Below are 19,314 nucleotides of genomic sequence, written 5' to 3'. Positions count from 1 at the left end.
ATCTGATTTTCAAAAAATCTTTCTCTCTTTCTTTCTTTCATTTTCTTTTTGTGTGGCCTCAATGTTCCTCATGTTATGGGGACCTAGATCATTTCACACAGTCAAGTCACATGCATTGTTGTTCATCAGTCGTGCTTACAAATCTTCCTGGACAGTTTTGAATGTTACACAACCAGTTTCTAAATGTAAAATATTGGAAGGGGAGGGGGGGGTGAAGTTTTCTGACATGTAGTTAACTTTCTGTTTTCTTATGCTCTTGTGGATTTTGGACACACCACAAAAAAAACCCCACCAGTGATGATCAACGTGAGCTCGGCCTGTTATTGAAAACATGGAAGTTAGTATTTGTTGTCACGGGCTCTTTAAAGCCCACCTAGCCTGGGCGAAAGTACTGGGTCTTTTTCCAGGCGTTCTGATTGGACGACGGGCTCGGTTGGTGGGCGCGTTGCTGCACCTGATTGGCCGCGGGTGGCTGTCCCTCACCGCCCCCCCACCACCACCACTGAGATCGGAGCCGAGCGACGGTCTTGACGAAAACACACCGACCGCAGACTGCGAACCATTCCGGGCAGAGGGACTGCGGAACCAACGGGGGGACAACCGCGCCATGTCGTCGCTGAAGTTGGACCACGGTGTTCGGCCTTGACGGGAGACGTTAGACGCGGGAAGTAGGTTTGACGGCAACGCGCGCGGTATCACTTGTTAGATAGAAACATACATACAGAGAGAGGAGGCGGAGGAGGAGGAGGAGGGGGCCGAGGTGGACTCTCCCTCCCTCCCTCGGTTTGAGCCAGTCCGCCCGATGGAGGCACCCGGGACCCTCGCAGCGAGCTCCAGGCCCGGTATGTCACCTGTGAGGCGCCGCCGCCACCCCGCCGGAGGTCGTGGGTGAAGGTGGAGGAGAAGCACCGCCCGCGCACATCTGTCCTCAACTTTGGCCGACAACTTGTGCTCCCGAGCCCGTGTGCTACGAGAAAAAGTTCGCAGGTCAGCTCCAGCCATGACCGACATAGATATCACTTAACCCGGAGGTCAGTCACCTTCTCAGGTCGCCGGGTACAGGTGAACCGCGCACTACTTTGACATTTTCTCTGCTTCACATTTCTCCATCCGCGGCTCATCCGGATCCAGACTTATTGGATTTTTTTTTTATCTTATTTGTTAATTTGTACAAATCAATCATGTCACTCAAAGACAATCCCTGCCGGAAATTTCAAGCCAACATATTCAACAAGAGCAAATGCCAGAACTGCTTCAAGCCCAGAGAATCCCATCTGCTCAACGATGAGGACTTCAATCAGGTGATTTTTTTATATATTCAAATGTCTCACACATACTTGTGGGCTTGTCTGTTTATTGTTGTGTGTGTGAGTTTCAGTTTGACGTGCACGTTTCAAAGGGGTTAGTCATGTCAACAGACCGCGAAGTGCAAAGGTTGGGTTAATTGGACATAATTAGTTTCCAGCTCAAGGGGGCTTATTGACCTTAATTCATGCAGATATAGGCCTCCACCCAGCCCCATGCCCTGCAGCACAGGACCCTGCTGTCACTTGATGTTATTTGGGTTAACGTTATTCCTGTGAAAGCATTTCAAATCTTGCTGTCATGTCAAAACTTGCGATAATGCTTCTGTTTTTTTTTTTTATCCCATTCTTCCCCACACTATTGCCTCTGTCACAATTACAGGCACTAGTAATACCATTAATAATAACTCTGCACTTTTCAATACAAGTAACAAAGTGCTTTACAAAAAACAGTATGAAAGTCACAAAAAGAGTAAAAAGTAATATTAAGGATACAGATAAAAAAAGTCATAGTCATAATGCGATGAAAGCTTTTTATATACAGAGATGTATCTTAAGAAGAAAGATATACAACAGGTCTACCAGAAGATCTTAGAAAATGTGCTGCAAATACTCCTAACACTACCAAATACTGTCAACCCTAGCAAATACTCTCAACACGAGCAAATACTCTAAAAAATAGAAATTTCTTCTAACAAAACCAAATACTGTCAACGAGATCAAATACTCTGAACCTGGCCAAATCCCAGCAACCCGTCCAAATCTGACAACACAACCAAATACTCGCGTCACAACCAAATACTTGCGACACAACAGAAATGTTTCCAGGGGACCCACAAATGTGATGAGCATTGTTGCAACACTGTCAATTCAAGTGATTATATTAAATACACTTAACTAATTGAGAAACACACTAAAGTCATGGTAGCTGGTAAGATAGCATGCTAACTTTGTTCTTTTTAGATCAAGGGGATTTGTCTTCACCTTGGTGTTGTTGATCTGAAAAACACAACACTAGTTATTTAGCTAGCTAACATGATATTCGCCCGTTTCTCATCTATTTAGTGTATTTCATCAGATGACCAATTGGTGAGATAATGATGCGTGTGAGGTCGGTGAGAAATCTGCAAAAAACATCTGAATCATGCAATCACACAATGTTAAAATTACAACACAGTGAGAGACAACTTCAACTTGTAACTTCACGAGTCATAAACCATGGCAACAACAAGCTTCTCTGTAGTTTCCCCTGGAGACACTTCTGTTGGGAGTATTTGGTCGTGTTTGGCGTATTTGCCGCAGGTTTTCTATCGGCCACAGATGTGTTGCCAAGTTGATGATGTGTTCTCCATTGGCCTGAGTAATGTCTGTTTGCACATGTTTTATTAACTAACAGTGGGGGGCTGATCTGTGCTGTTGATATTGGCAAGTTGTGAATAGTGGCACTGATAAAGAATGTCAGCCTGTATCATGATCATTCCTTCTGCTAAGCTGTTTGACAGGACAGGTTAGGTGTCTTCTGTGTCCAGACAGTTTATCTGACCGACACCTCTCCAGCTGCTGATATCTTCAGCATACCAGGGTCAGGCCATGGCTCCGCGTTCTCCTGTAATGTACTCCGCCATGATCTGTGGCTTCCGTGGGGATGGAAATAGTCTTGAGGGTTTTTGTCCTTCTGACTGGAATTTCTGACCCACTGGCAATCATGCTTCTGCTGTGTTGACTGCACTTAGTGGAAGGTTATCATTTTGCTGTCAGGGTCTGACGACTGACGGCATGCAGATTGTGTCACTCATTGTTTTAAAGTCATGCTACGAGAAGATGCCGATGCTCTGTGACTATTCTGAGCCAGAACTGTTGTAAACCCTCCCCACCAACTCACCACTCAATCGGTGCAGTATTACACTCATCGTTTATGATGGGAGGGAGTAAGAGGTTCGGGGCCATTGCGAAATTAACACACAGATGAGAACACACATGAACACGAACAAATTACTCTGTTTTAACCATAGTGCAATCGAAGGATAAAAAATGACCTACATTCACCTCGCCTATTTCTCTCGCTTAAGAGACCCCCCCATTAGGACTGCTGTCAGGTCATGTGAGGAGAGATGGGACGTTGCTGTAAACTCTTCTGAGTCTCAGTGTTTCTCCTTGGGTTATAGACTAATGTTACTATGGAATGGAAGCAGCTAGTGTCCCAGTATCAACTTTTTATTCCCTCTCAAGCTTTATAGAAACCTCCCATTATCAAATATATTGCTGTAGTCTCATCTTTAAAGTAATGGTCACGTGCGCCTTCACTTTTCACTGTTTTCAAATGTCAAACATTGACTGAACGTTGTTTCTCTTTCACATCTGCTCCAACTCTTAACTGTTCAAGGTCAAAGCTTGGACTTACGATTGAAACTTCCTGTTATGTCATTTTGTTTACGGAGTCAGTCGGCTGAGAAATGCACTGTACCTCCTGCAATCAAAGTGAAAGAGGATTTTATGGTGGATTATACTTGGCTTTACATGGGATGAAGTTATGACTGTAATCAAAACCACCAATAGAGGAATGCGGAGGTGCCAGACGGCTGTAAATGCTTGACTTAATTTGTAGGCTACTGTGCACGGAATTGGTGAAGTGTGGTGGTGAATTACGTAAGGGACTTAATTTGTTAAGCTGTTTGGGTGCAGGTAAGAAATGAGTGTAAACGCTTTCTAAAATGTGTGCCCGCCTTACACACAACCGCACTGTGGTAATGCAGGGGTGCTTTTTATTTTTTCTATCCCTGCAAACAATTGCTGACTACTAGTGTGGCTATGGTTCAAGTATGCACCAGAACTATTTAAGAACGACTGTCAGGCCAACTTGTATATCTCAGGACAAGTTTGAATTGCAAATCCGTAACCACAAAAGCTCTCAGGCTCTGTGCCACTTTTCTCTCCTGTTTCTCATCCACTGTTTTCCCTGCTAAATTCTGCCTCTTGCTGCCCCCTCCACCCACTTAGAGGATCAGAGGGAAAAATCATGTGTGTTAGCCTTTCCTTTTTTTTTCCAGGGCAGCATGGTGCTCTGGAATACAGCCAGCTGGAGAATGTAGCCTGCAGTCAACTTGAAGCAGCTAGTGACTAACACACACCTCCCTGCAGTTGAACAAAAATGCGTGTGTGGTAGTTCACTGCTGTTAGATATTGGGCCAGAATTAGTAGTTTAAACTTTGGGACTAGCTTGTATCTACAAGGACTTAAAGATGTGCATGATTGAAATGTTAGACGGTATGTCCATGTCTCTGTTTATGAATTTGCTTTCAACACTGTAATTGTGTTTTCCCCTCAACAGGCCAAACCCATATATGGAGGATGGTTGCTGCTGGCACCTGAGGGAACAAACTTCGACAATCCCTTACACAGATCTCGAGTAAGTGGTTTCATAAGTGTTTACCTTTGCTGGGCTCATAATTAATTACAAGTTTATTATGAGCCCACAAGTGAGCATTGTTTTTGGCTTCCTTCTAATGTAGGAACATTTGGTTCACGAAATGTATGAATACAATGTCGTAGAACAATAAAAGGGGAACAGTTTTGTTTACTCTAGGTCCGTAAGATAATTTTGCGTTAAACACAAATGAGAAAGATGAAGTTTGATTCATCTGACTAACAGGAGGTCTGTGTGGCAGCTCCTGTAGCTGTTTCGCGAACTCAGCAGTTTCCTGTGGCTCTAAATACGCCCCTTTTTCAGACAATAATGAGTCTTATATTGACTTTGTTTCATGACTCCTACTCCCCTAGCATCATGTAACGGGAGCCTCACTCGGTCGCACAACTTCTTTTATCAGCTCCAGGATTATACTGTGGTGGTGCATCCCGAAGAGGGGTAGGGAGAATGTGGGGGAGGAGAAGGGGAAAAGTCCCAGTTCTCACAGCAGCACTGATGGATTCCATATGGGGTTAAAAAAAGAAAAGCACCTCTGGATCCTTCAGCTCAACTACTGTCAACAGTCTGCTGCTGCTTTGACATCATCACTCATGTGCTCTGCCTATTCTTACCACCAGCCTTTCACTGTGGGGGTATAATTGGTGGCCTGTACGTAGTGCTGAGGTGAGCAATGTTGGTCAGGTTCTGACTGACCGACAAACAAATGACAGAAAAAGTGCTGATGCGTTAGGATGAGTCATGTTTTAGGATCACTGTAGTGTGACAGGCTGCTTGTACAGACCTGAGCTTTGAATTATATAATTGATTTTACCTTTAATATGACTACATTCTGGCTTTAACATCCCCTCTGAGCGTTATCAGCAGTAAGACCTTCCAGTGCCTTTTAGGTTACAAAGTACTTCTCAATATTTCATGGATTGGGCTCTGTTGGAATTGGAGCTCAGGTAATTTAATACTGAGACAAAATGGTGCATTAAGAATAGGGGGGGGCCGCACAGAGCTGATGGAGCCAATGATGGAAAAGATCCCTGTATGCTGTTACCATGTCAATTGCACAAAATAGCAAAAGATAGAATGACTCCCCTCTATGTTAGATCTGACCTTGTAGTTCAAGAAATATGATAAATTTAATCTTCTTCAGTCGGCAGGGCCCCATCTTTTATTCCATAAAATACTTCCATAAAGAGTGAATTGGGAAAAATATTTTTGATGGGTTACTATCGTCATGTGTGCATTGTCAAAATTCAAGCATGCAGCCCAGCTGATGGGACCAAACCTGACCCGAACTTGACCTCATTTCAAAACTTTGGTCTGAGGCATCCATACTTTAGTGACCATGTCATTAATTGAAGAATTTCACTTGTTTCTTTACTTTTTTTTACAGAAATGGCAAAGGAGGTTCTTCATCCTCTACGAGCATGGCTTACTTCGCTATGCTCTGGACGAAATGGTGAGTCGAGGCTTTGTTGTTTTATTTTGTTTGCTTTGATGTTTCTAAAAACAATAAACCAGATGTTTAAATAACGGTCTGATATCAAATAATAGCTGTTGCTGTGGTCTATTAGAGCAAATAAAATCCTATGCTATAAAAAAAATCTCAGTGAAAGTCTCGTTATCGTTTAGAAAGGATGATGATGGATTTTTAATCTCTAAAGACCTGTCGGTAAATAGTTTAACTGTAAGTACAGTTATTTTGTTCCTAGGGTTTTACTCTGAGACCTTCATGGAGAGAGTTACGGGCTCCCTGCCAGTTGACCATGCAGTCACCACACCGTTAACACCCGTGCTTTCTTGCATTCAACAGTGTTTAGTGAATGTGTTCAACACTAAGCCAACTAGCACTGCGGTGTCAAAAGGAATGAAGTGACACCACTTGGTGTTGATACTAAAAGTCATGTTCCGAGCTGTGTGTGTTTGTTTAAGTGGCTAACACATTGTGCAAAAGCCCCGTGGCAACTTCCTGTTCTGAGGGGGAAAAACTGGAAAATCCTCTCAAACGCAGGGAGATTAAAATCTTTAGTGATCTTAATCAGCGCAGGTAACAAATATATTTACAATTATAAAAAAAAAAACATGTTGACTAAATGCCTTTTTACTTTGAACACTTTTTTTTGTAGGTCACTTGTTCCTAAACGTACAGCTTTTCAGTTCTATATGCAGTGCACCATGTGGGCACAGGCACACTGTATATTGATTGACCTAAAGCAGTGTTTGACAGCTTTTTTTCCTAAGCGTGGGATGTGCTTTGAAATGAGGTGAAAGCACTAGTAGTTGAAACAACACTGGCTCTGTCGCTTCTTTGACCCCTTTGCTGCTTTCCAAATAAAAATGTACCCTGCAGGGATCATAAAGAGATGTTTTTCTGAACCTGATTCCGATTGTGACGTGAGGTGTGTTGTGAGAGAAGAGGCACTTTATACAACAGAAGCAGCAGAGGCTGTGTTGCTACATCTGGCTACTTTTGCCTCCAAGAGCAGTGGAGATCTTTCTTATCCTGGCATTTTATCCAATCAAATGGAAGTTAACACTGTACTGTCTTTAATGTCATCTTCAAACTGGAGCCAATAAATGGTATTCGTGAGGCGCTGCTGGAGGATGACATGAGAAAGATGGATGATGTGTTTACAGAAAGAGACAAAGGAAAGAGGCGGATGTCCTCCTTCCACTCAACGCTCTCTCTGGATGCCACTCTTCATCTTTTCATCTCCCTTCTGAATGGAGGATCAAAAGGAGAGGGGGTTAGAAGGGTCTAGAGCTGGAAATATCAAGTGACACTAAATATAGACCCTCACTGGTTTCACAATCCAAATTAGAATAATGTGATTTATGTTGAACAAAAAGCTGCACAAACATGGCTATTTTGCATACATATCGGGCACAAATATTGGTCTGCTTCACTTAATCATATGCATATTACATTTAAAATGGACCGTTCAATTTCACGTTTCAGAAAGTTTCTAATGGCCCCAATCAACATTCAATACATGAAAGAGACTGACATTAGGACTAGTTTAAAGCTTTATTGTGAGTGACATCAGGTCAACCCTAAAAACTGCCCGCTTTCGCTAGTGTAACATTGTGCCTGACCACATCAGAGCTCCCATCGAAGAACACTAGTTAGGGCTGTAGATGAGGAGGCGCCCCTCTGTTTTCCTCTCGGCCAAGTTTTATAGCTCTTGTATCTTGGCTCTAACCAAACCCAGATGGGCTGTGGTCCCAACCTGCAGGATGTGGCATAGCTCTGGGGGAATCGAATGGGTTAGAAAAAGCCAGGGAGAGATCACAGTTATCTGAGCAATTGATTTGGGGTTGCCCACCTACGGTGAACACCCAACACGGCACACCACTGCCATCAAGCAAGAGACAAGTGGCAAAAAGAAGAGAACCTAGCTTCAGTACGAGCAAGATGAAGAGAAAATGCGTTCTGTCACCGAATGAAAGGATAGAGATGGTGAATAGCTGAAAATATTGGCCTGAATAGAGCATGTTCGGCCATGCAAGGCTAATGTGTTACAGCTTTAGTGGGTCGTTCTTGGCACATGCCTAAAGTTGAAATGAATCTAAGCAAGTTCACAGAATTTAAGCACAGTATCCTTTAAGATAAATTCAATCACAAAATCCACTGTGAGTTCAGTCTCCAGAATTTGCTGAATGTACAAGCGAGATTTTCCTAGAGACACCCAGCACGGTTATTTCAGGGGAATGTTGCCAAGGCAACGTGTTTTGTCCCTTTGTTCGGCAACAGTTGACCGTGGCTTGTGTAGCATGGAACAGAGTTTTTCTCTTTTTTGTGGAGAGCTCTGGCTGTCTCTGCTCCGACTTTAGGGACACAGGACAGAACCCTCTGGAAGCAGTACACAAGTGTTTTGGGCTGAGGTTGTCGCTAAAATCAGTCATATGGTGAGCGGACCGCCTTTCTACGGTAGCTGGAAAAATACAAAACATCAGACACAGCATCCAAACAAATGTGCAAGGCTGGATTGGACAGAGTTTCAGTTTGTGCTGAGCTGCACATGTTTTCTGTTTGAGTGTGTGTGGGTGTGCGTGAGGGAGAAAGTGAATGCACCTGGGGCCGAGGGTGCTTGAATGTTGAGGCCTTGTCAAGAGCAGGTGTTGCAAGGAGAACCCTTAGCTTTTAACTGGGTTCAGGTTTAGCAGTCCTTTGTTGATACTGGACTCGGAAAGGATTTAGAGATAAAGAAAAACGAACATGAACAATAAGTCAAACCATACTTTGCTGTGTAAATTGTTTAAGTGATGTGAGAAACACACATACCCTCTCAAAATCCATTATCACTTTGTGGCTGGGTATGTGGGTGTAAAGAACTATCCAGCTCCACAATGCACTTAGATGACATCAGTGCGAGTTAAAATAATCACACCCACCCTCTAATAACCGCTTCGCTCTGAGGTCCTAAATGTCCCACGCAACACCTAGCGCCTACTGACAATACTTTGACCTAATTGTAAACTCTTCTTGCTGACACACGCACGCACACACACACACACACACACACACACACACACACACACACACACACACACCCCTTTCATCCGCTCATTATATGATCTCGGCTGATTATTTTTTCTTCTTTACCGTGTCTCAGTCTCTGTTGTGTTCTCTGAGCCTGCACTGAAGCAAAGCCTAACGTGTTTTAATACTTAGATTACCTTTTTTCATTTTCTTTATTATTGTTGCAAATGTATCCTCGTTTCTTTTCAAGGCCGTTGCTGGTGCTCGGAGCAGACTTTGCACTTTGTGTTCTCATGCTGCTCAGTTAATGTCTTTGAGTTCAGACTGAACCAGCACAGTATACCTGCAGATAAAAAGGAGGCTACCTATTGAGTTGCAGAAAACAAAAGACCCATTCAGAGACACTCGACTTGCATTTGCTTTTACACTGTATTGGCTGAAGTTCACTCCTCATCTCACTCCACTGTTAGTCCAACAAGAACATGGTGTTCTCATGACATTTCAGCTGTTGAAGTCATTCTCATTTTTATCTTAGCGGAAATATTTTCCTGTGTTTACTGGAATTCAAATAGTGGACCACTGCCCCGAAGCACTATCCAAGAACTAAGTTTGGTCAGTCGTCCTTTCATTTGCTACACATTTGTGCATTCCTCAAACTGAGGCCCGCTATTCTGCTGCCTCTCCGCAATCTCTGAGATGTGAGCATATACCACCTCAGCCCTGTGTTTGCCCTCAGACTTGTGAGACCTTTTGACAGGCTGAAACACGCATAAACCCTCTCCCTATTCTACCCTGGTGAAACATGAAATTAAGGGCTATTTCCAGCCAGTTTTGAGGAGCTTTTGTCTTGTGTTTGGTTTGGGAATGAGGAGGGCTGTCCAGGGGATGCATGAGTGGACAAGGCCTCTGAGCTCTGTTGTTGCCTCCAGGCCCTCTGCATGCAAGTGGAGACCGACCACCCCACCCCATCAAATGAGGTTACTTACAAGGGACCCCCAATCTTTCACCAATGTCAAATCATGAGTGGAGAGAGAAGTAAATGCATATGAGTTAGTGTTATATTACTAGATGTAGGATTGAACGGTGAATAGGGAACATGATTTAGAGGAAGATGAGTGAATAATGATTCTGCATTCAAACATGCAATGAGCTGCAGACATTTTCCAGAAAATTGTATTTGCAATCACACAACATACGTTTGCAAGTGAATGGTAGGGAATTTGTAAAACGTGATTTGTCTGTCGGTTTAGTTTTGGGGTGAATTTAGCTCCATATGTGCCCATGTGAGAACACAGCAGGAGTTCACAGCAAGCTAGTAGTTGTGTTGATGATGTTTGTAGCATGCAAACTGAAAGGAAGGATTGCGAGATAAAAATGCAGTGCCAAACACGTAGAAGACCCGGACAAAGATGTCGACGTAGAATGACAATGACTTTCAAGATTTGGTGATATGGGCCAAAACCAATGGCGATGTGCCATAAACAAGAAGACTGTGCTTTCTCCAGCAGTCTTTATGCAAACGCCACTTGTCACCTAAACATTTTCACATGGACATTTTCCTGTTTTTCTGAACACATCTAACCTGGACAATGTCTTGCTGCGTTCTTGACATGTAAAAGACAAACTCAGAAAATTAGCCAAACCCTATTTCCTGGACATTCTCTGGAGTTCATGTCTTAAACGGCTCAAATTAGATGCTGCTCACTGCTCAGGTCGATAAGATGGTGTAAGCTTTCCATATTGTGTCATTGTAGATTGTTTACTTAGTGTTGGTCTTGGGTGAGGCGTGTGTTGGTGTAGTAGAGATATGGTGCGTGAGAGTCTTCTTTAACCCCTGCCCTTCCTTCCCCATGGTTCCAGTAGGAACTGATCTGCTGGAATGTAAATAGCCATGGATTACAGTGGGGTCACTGTTCCTATTGCACAAAGCCACAAAACCATGGGAACAGCCATTCATACAGCTTGTAATCATCAGGGTCTGCAACACTGTCTGCCACTCAATCCAATGGCAACCCCACATCCCAAGGCTGTCGGGCCAGTTATGTATTTATGAAGAATATTCCCTTGTTTTGTTTTTTTGTGCACAGAAATGGAAAACACTTGTAGATTTTCAGTTTTTATCCCAATTCCAAATTCTTAGCTGTAGATCTTGTCATGGTCGTCTCTGCTGTTGGCTGGAGGAGTGTAACTTTGGTGAGCCACAGTGTAAGCAACACTTGCTACCGCTTGCATTTTGTTTTCATCTCCATCATCACTTATCAGTGAGAGCCCTTGTTCATCAAATAAAAAATGGCCACTTTCCAGTGGGAAGTATCACATCAGGGTGACAGAGCAGATCAGGTGATGAGAGGAGAGCTAACTGACAAAGCTGAGGATTTGGTGTCAAAGCATTAGGCAACATTTTGAATGACCCCAACAAACATGATGATAATAAGGCAATCTGCCCACTTTGTCTGATGAAGGTGCCGGGAACATCTGGAGGTAACACTTCTAATATGTACATACACCTTCAAGTACGCCAATGCCGGCAGCCAGATCCAGCATTAAAGATCAAAGTAAACGCTTTACAGATGTTGAGCTGACACATCTTTTCTCATTAACTGTCCACTGTAATAGGTAACACCAGTGTTGTCATGTGTTTATCACCCTGCGGTAACATTTCCACACTGAGACATCCCTACTGTCTACATTCTTCCAAGGACACTGTAAACGATTCTGGCAGTGATGCAGGACTTCTTTGCGCAGGGTTAATGATTCTTCAAAAATGTCTTTCTTTAGATTGTTATAGACCATCCTCTGTGGTATGAGCCATGCTCAAGAGCACAAGATTTGTCAAAAGGTTGTTTTACGAGAGCACACTTTCCTAAAAATACAGCACCACGCCCACCCCTTCCTGGAAATAGAGAATTATCAGGACAACAGACACTTTGATGTAGAAGTGTCTCTCTCGCATCATCAGAAAACATATTGGATTATCACTTGTAGCCTTGTAACTTAAGACAGGACTATATTTAGTTTTCTATATGTCAAAGGTACTTGGCAAGGTCTTGTCTTCTCTAACCAAGTCACACTTTTAGTTTGAACCCCTGAAGGTTGATTGACCTGACACACAAGACCGTGATCTTTGCTAAAGTTTCTTGAAAATAAGATCAGAGAGTAATTTGGAATTATGAAAAGTGATCATATGTCCCTGTGTGGGCAGTGGCTCGTAGCCAACAGCTCACACTTATCACACTTATAGCTGATAAGGAACCTTTGCTCTCCTCCAATTAACCCAATATGCATGTTTGTTTTCATATGAGTGCTGCTGTGGAGCAATGAGTTAACCATTAAGATGCGACTATGATTAAGCTATATACAGACCTTATGGAAGACATGTTTACTAGATATTTCCAGTGTTGTCTAATCTTTGGTCTTTACTTTTTGCCTTGGCTTTAATCACTTCACCTTTCCGGATGTGGCTAGAAGATAAAAATCGTATCTACTCTCCATTTACTCACTGTTGGAATGCTTCAGTTCCTTAGGGAAGAATAACACTAACTCTGTCAGGACCAAGAATCCTTTCTCAACATTATGTTCCTGAGCTTAAAAAAATTGTTAAAACTGTTACTTTATTTATCGTACACACTAAGAGAATTTCCCAAAAACGTGATTCCAGCTGATGTGAATCTCAGCTTGTGGTTTTGTCCCTGTTTGAAACTCTTTCAGATCAAATGTGAAGGACAGGGAGACTTTTTTTTTCAGTTTTTCTGGCTGACCTCTCCCCCACCCCCTATTTGCAATTTATTGTGTGAGTGTGTGTTCAACAGCCAAAATGCTTAATGAGTCTAAAAATAATGTCTCTCAAATGGCACTTAAAATCTAATTACAGTAAGTAAAACTGTATTGTCCCCCAGTGTGCGCACTCACACACAGATAAAGAATCTAAGCTGCCCCTCTAGGGGTTTGAAGAGAGAGAAGTTGTTTATGGAGGCTGGTTTGGTTAATAGTGTTCAGGATGCAAATTGTGGACTGAATCGCTATAATGCTTTTAAAATCTGATTTCAACTCATTCAGCCCATCTTCCATCAGGTTTCCAAACAAAAGTTGTTTTGTTTGATTATGTATTTAGGCTGTTGTTATATGTAGGTGCTCCATTGTACTGTATGTGATGCAGTGGCTTGGAACCAAGTTTCCCTCTGGGACAATAAAGAATACCTTACCTTATCCTACCTTAACTTAACTTATACCACATCAGTTTAAACTGTCACAAACCTCAACTGTTCACTTGTGTCAGTGCAACAGCACTATTGGTTTAAAATGTGTTGCTGTTTGGCTGCTATAAAACAGCCAATTGGCTTATTGGTGGGAGGGTTGGGATACATGCCATACAATTGCCATATTTGGAATTCCACACTTTTCTTTTATGTGCTTGGAGTTTATCTGGTCTAAAGTCTCTGGTTCAGCCTTCCACTCTGTTGTTATATTTGTGCTCACTGCTGCGTGAGACTGTGGACAGGATCATTTAACACCGGGCACTAGGTCTCTCAGCAGCATTAAGGCATAATGGTTGCTTGAAAAGTATCAGCGGGATTCCAGTTAGTTGCAAACTTGTGCTCGCTTTCAAATTTCTCTCGGTGAATATGATTGCCAGGTTGAGCAAAATTCTTAATGGCTGTCTACTGTTGCACCATGGTGAGAAGTCTCTAAAAGACTCCTTTTTAAGGATGTATTTTAACCATCCTTCTCTTTGTGCCCTCCTTCATTTTTCGTTCTTTTTAATGATTTCCAGCCATTCACCGTGCAGAGAAAGGCTGGCTCCAGGAGGCTCTGGCTTACCCAGTGTCCACTCTCACCTCCACGGTCCTCACTTTCCCATTACTCAATCCGATTCACCCTTCCTTCCTTCTACCGCCTCACTTTCTCTCACTCTGCCACTCTCTCGCATCTCTGTCTTTCATTCCAGCTCTCTCTGGCCAATAAATCATTTGTGTTGGAGAGAGCAGCCAGCAGTATTGTGTAACTTCTCTCCCCCAAACCCTCCCTTGCCTATAAAGCCAAACATGGCCTGACGGACTGCTCGCTCAGTTTGTTCTAAACACTAAAACAGGACACTGACAAAAGGTTTCATTTAAAGCATCAGAGCGAGGGGTTAGCCAGCTCCGAGACAGGGCCGCTAATAAAACACTGGGGTAGGTGGGTAGGTGTCTGCATATGCAGAGCACGGTGTGTGGTGTGGGGCACTGAGACAGCAGGAATGTGAAATTGCAGTTATTATGATTTACTGTCATTTTCACACATTTGTATAGAAGGAGGAACTATTTTCCATTTAAAATTGCATTTGGCTGTACAATTCTTTTAAAGACAGAAAACCGGTAAACTAAACTAGAAACTTTAAGGTTGAGGGGATGGATGTCAGCATTGATTAGTCAGATCTCTGTAGTAAGATGTCTCATTTAGATTAAATCGAGTTGTAACCTGGCCTGAGAGCGGGTGTCTATTAAGCCGCTGCCATGGCCTGTGGTAGCCACAGCTGCAGTCAACTGTCTTTCAGAGCTGCAACAGGTGCAGGTGCATAGGATGACCTTTAACCCTTCACCTCAGCCTGGCGACCTGCCAATCAAACCATCTGTTGAGGTCAGAATTCTGCAGCCAAGATATTCTAAGTGAGAGTTAGAAAGTGCAGCCTTAAAGTTGTGTCTGGTGACTAGCAAGGGTAAGACATCAATTCATGACATATTTACAAAAACATTTACATACATTTGAACATTTTACAGCTTTGGGTTTTATTTCATGGTTAAGTCTTAAAATAAAATCCACACTACCTACAACTCAAGTATGTTGGCTTGTTGCTAATTGTTGTTGGGTAAACCACTTGCTCTTTAATAACCCACTCCAGCTTTACCAGGACCTGGCCCAAACTTCCCATTTCGAGCCACCATGGACTGGCCTACCTCCAGCCTCAGCACCTAATCGGCTTAGTGCTGCTCTCCTCCATGCTTTCTCTCGGGCTTAAAAGAGAAAGCGGCAAAAATGCCCCCGCTACTAAATAAACAACAGTCCCTTCTGAAATTAACCAATAAATGAATGATGAATTGCTGTGTTCCTACACGAGTGAACATATTATATTCAGATAAGACTTACATACGTTTAAGATAATTGATCCAGAGCTCATACTGTTAGCCCTTTCAGTTACATCTGATAGATTGTATTCTGCTTTTTTTATGGACATCACACTTTTGACCTTTTTGAGCACTAAATAAGTACCTTGGCTACAATCACACTGCCATGTTATAGTTTAAAAAAGCATCCCTTTTGCAATATTAAAAACTGCAGTCCACACTACTCCGGAGTTTTCAAGTGCCTATAATGGAGAAATTTGAAAAACTCTGCCGGCCCCTTCTTATTTTGAAAACTCTGCGGCTGTGTAATATGGAAGCAGTCACCCACATTCACTGCCTGATTGGACCTTATCAGTCATGCCTCGACTTTCAGTGGTGTATACAAAACGTTTAGTATATGTTCCACCTCAACATGGGACCCGTCGTACTCTTTTTACTGTTGCCGTTTCTCGTTTGTAGTATTTTCTGTTACTTAGTAACCAACTGCAGAGTAGACAATCTGCTTCCTGTTTTACAATAGCACCACACGCCAAGGGCACGTGAATGGACACATGATGTACACTTTCAGTTTCATTAATATGGTCGGAGAATAGTGACCCATGTATAGAACTAACCCTTGAATTAACATTTTTCATATCCCTAGTCTTATTTGATAGTACATTTTCTCATTTACCTCTTGAGTAATTTATTAACCGTGTTATATTTGAAAAGTCATTGTTTGCGCTTATGTGATGTATTCTCGAATGCATGGTTTTCTTTGTGGAATAATAAGATCATGAAACATATCCTCGGCATGAGAAGGAATCAGTTTTAATTTTGGCTGAAAAGTACTGCACTGGTGTTGGCTCTTTTGAATAGCCGGGCATTAACTGTAGGAAGCAGCTCTTCAGTCCTGTGGAAAAACCGCCAGCTCCTGCATTGAGATATTAGCTGTTTTCCCAAAAGAACTTTTTTTTCCTATCCTCCCTTTTTTTCCCTTCCCTTCTGCCTGATGGGCTAATTTGCATTGACTTAGCGAGGCTTTGCCAGATTTGCAGTCTATCAGAGACGTATTTGAAACCTTACTGCAGTCCTTACATAATTTCCTCACAAATTGTAGACAGAGTTGCAGAGAATAACTCCTTCTAAATTGTAATTTCATGAGCTTTCCGGAATAGTTTTCACTGACAGCCAGAACTTTACGATGGCCACAGCATATACTGGGTGCAGACTGACCTTGGCCTACTTTTCAATGTGCTTTGTCAGTGCACTGTATGGGACACTGCAGTGATCCAAATGCTGCTGTGCCAGGCAACCTTGTTATTTTAGAACTACTACTATTCGTTTTGTTTTTGTAGTTGAGACTGAAAGCTAATTGTAGAGCTGCAACTCTAGGATTTACTGCTCTACAAGTGAGTGACTGGCACTATTTTGAAGAGAACATTAAGGTGAACAATACTCGTATTATTAGTGTTGTTGCTAATTAAAACCATTCCAACTTTCACAGCACCAAGCTGGAATCACTATTGGCCCTTGCAAGAGTAGCCATTGTATTCAAATAACCTCTGTTGGTGTTAATAGCTATGCTTTAGTTAGAAACTAATTGTGGCATCTCTGTGACATGCCACCGAGAGATTTGAATAAGTCATTCCTTCCAGCTTCTGAGGTATATTTCCCTGACAGAGGCATGTGAAAAAACTGCTTTCATTTTAGTTTGTCACCTCAGCCCGTACTCTTAATTCTCTGATGTTTCTCATATCATTTAATTTCAGTGATGCTTAATCAGGAGATAACAACAAATAAACTCACAGTGATCAGTTATCACTGTCAGTTCTGTCTGGAAAGGAACTGATAAGCACAGCCAGTAGACAAAACATCCATTCAACAGAGATGGGAAATGGTGAAGAAAATAACAAGTGGAAGAAAGAAGTTTAAAGTTTAAACACTGAAATGAGAATGGTCTATATTACAAGGCATTGACAAGCGCGCAAGAAGAAGAAAGAAGCCGCTTTGACGAATATCAGAGGGAGGGAGGGAGAGAGGGAGCAAAGAGAGGACAAAAGTTACCAGCCTGGGAAACCACACACAAACACATACACACACACACACACTCACAATAACTCTGCTCGGACAGTCTGAGCCTGAACAGCCAGCGCAACATGACACAACTCGAGTGCAGCACCTGTTTCTGCAGCCGGCAAATCGACTCCGTCACCACTCAGATGTAAACTGACAGATTTCTCATACTCTGCCGTTCTTTTCCCGCAATTCATTATGATGTCATTGTTATTACAGACATGACTTTAACGCTATTGTCAACAATGAATGTCAGAGGAATTCATACCTCTGCCAAGGCCCAACATTCCCATATGAAACCACTTTTAAATTCACCAGATCCTGATTCTTTAATTTAAATTTTTTGGATCAGCACCAAATTGCACACAATCATCCCCTAAAGATGCCTGTTTTTTGTCAACAAAATCCATGACTTGTTCTTTGAGAGATGAAGGAAAATGTTTGAAAAACACCTTATCTCACAATGTTAAAGAAATTGAAAAAGTGCATCCGTCATAGATTCAGATCCACACCAAAATTTGATGGGTTCTTTCCTGCCCGATACTGTGACCTTCTATGTTTTGTAGTAATCCATGCTGTAGATTTTGCTTAATCTTGCCTACAAACAAGCCAATAAACAATCTAAGGAACAAGGTTGAAAACACAGCTTCCTTGGGGAATGTAATTGCAATGCTTGTATGTTGTAAAAAAATATATAAAACACCGTAGACAGGCGATTTCAATTGGTGCCCACACACATGTACTTCATTGTTGTACCCTGTAACAGCCAAAGATCTGGTTTGTGTTGTTCCAGTACAGTTGACTGATCAATCCTCGCCCCCTGTTGAAAAGAATTCTGTCATCCTAGCAGAGAAAAAGAAAAATAAACGTCTTCATCCTCCAACTCTCCCTCTTCTTCCTCCTCCTCCTCCTCCTCCTCCTCCTCCTCTGCAGTTGTCAATTGCTGGCCTCCTGACACAGCATTAAACCACCCACACGCTCTCTCCATTCTCCATGAGAATACCACTACTGCTACCACCCACAGTTCTCTCTGAAATACCCGCTACAAATGTGAAATGTGTGGTGTGAAGATTTTAGTCATTATTTTAACACTGTTGTGTTAATATGCTAACCCTGCAGTTTGCCTTCACTGTAGTGTGGTTGCTGTGTAACCAGGGTTGGTGTAGATCTGAGGCCTTTGCTGTTGTATTATTTTGAAAGTCTTGAATACATACCAGTGGGGTGAGGTGTATTTGAAAAAGCCTGAAGGACTGCACTCGGCCTTGCAGGAGTGATGTCAGATATCCACTTTATGGTGTAGCTTGATTTTTTTATACAGCTATATGTTTGTTATAAGTACAGGCAGGGCTTAAGGAAGGTATTACAGCTGAGGCTAAGGTAAATATCTTGTCTGATTGTACTGGCTTAAAAAATGTCTTGGTACTAGGGTAAGATTAAAGGAGCATGAGGACTCTGGGGTAGAGATGATTGTAATCTTGTCCACGGCCAATCTGTCAACTCTAGTTCCTGGACTGATTGCTATATATATCTGTGTTTTTATGATTATTGTGGACTTAGGAAGGAAAGACCAGACTGTAGTTGATATCCCTATGTAGCAAGACTACAGGTGACTCCATCCGTCTGGCACCTGAGGATATTTCCCCGCAGCTGGCTGTCGGCATGCTCACCAGTATCAAAAATGCGTGTTTACCTCTGTTGTCCTAAGTTGCTAAGGAAAGATTTATTGCATAATTGCTGTTATCAGGAATGAGCAGAGGATGTTGGACCCTGAAAAGACCTGATCCTAGGCCATATCCATGAGTCAGGATGAAGCGATGCCACTTCATCAGCTTTCCTTTGGCTTCGGTGTCTCTGGATGCAGGGTGAGGAGCTTGGAAAGTTGGTGCTTGGGAATCTTGCTGTTACATGCCTCAAGAAAGGTTGTCAGTTAATGAGTGAAGCAGTGGCATTTGAATT

At 42.5% G+C, this 19,314-nt stretch overlaps 1 protein-coding gene across 11 annotated transcripts in view; it reads left to right on the top strand.

Annotated features, from left to right (window-relative positions):
- The first annotated feature begins 498 nt into the window (after window positions 1-498).
- The window catches only part of si:ch73-103b11.2 (myosin phosphatase Rho-interacting protein), a 46,819-nt gene continuing 28,003 nt past the window's right edge, over window positions 499-19,314 (top strand). For 5 of the 11 annotated variants that reach the window (XM_062378998.1, XM_062378994.1, XM_062378995.1 and 2 more), the window contains exons 1-3: window positions 500-1,301; window positions 4,633-4,710; window positions 6,113-6,178. In XM_062378998.1, coding sequence (XP_062234982.1) covers window positions 1,182-1,301; window positions 4,633-4,710; window positions 6,113-6,178 — 264 coding nt within the window. In that variant the 5' untranslated portion in view covers window positions 500-1,181. Of the gene's footprint in view, window positions 1,302-4,632; window positions 4,711-6,112; window positions 6,179-19,314 lie in introns of all 11 variants that reach the window. The other 6 variants (XR_009911937.1, XR_009911936.1, XM_062378991.1 and 3 more) reach the window with 3 other exon arrangements.

This window comes from Platichthys flesus, chromosome 20 (genome assembly GCF_949316205.1).
Source record: "Platichthys flesus chromosome 20, fPlaFle2.1, whole genome shotgun sequence".
Lineage (NCBI taxonomy): Eukaryota > Metazoa > Chordata > Actinopteri > Pleuronectiformes > Pleuronectidae > Platichthys > Platichthys flesus.
This window is presented reverse-complemented; position numbering and strand designations above follow the sequence as displayed.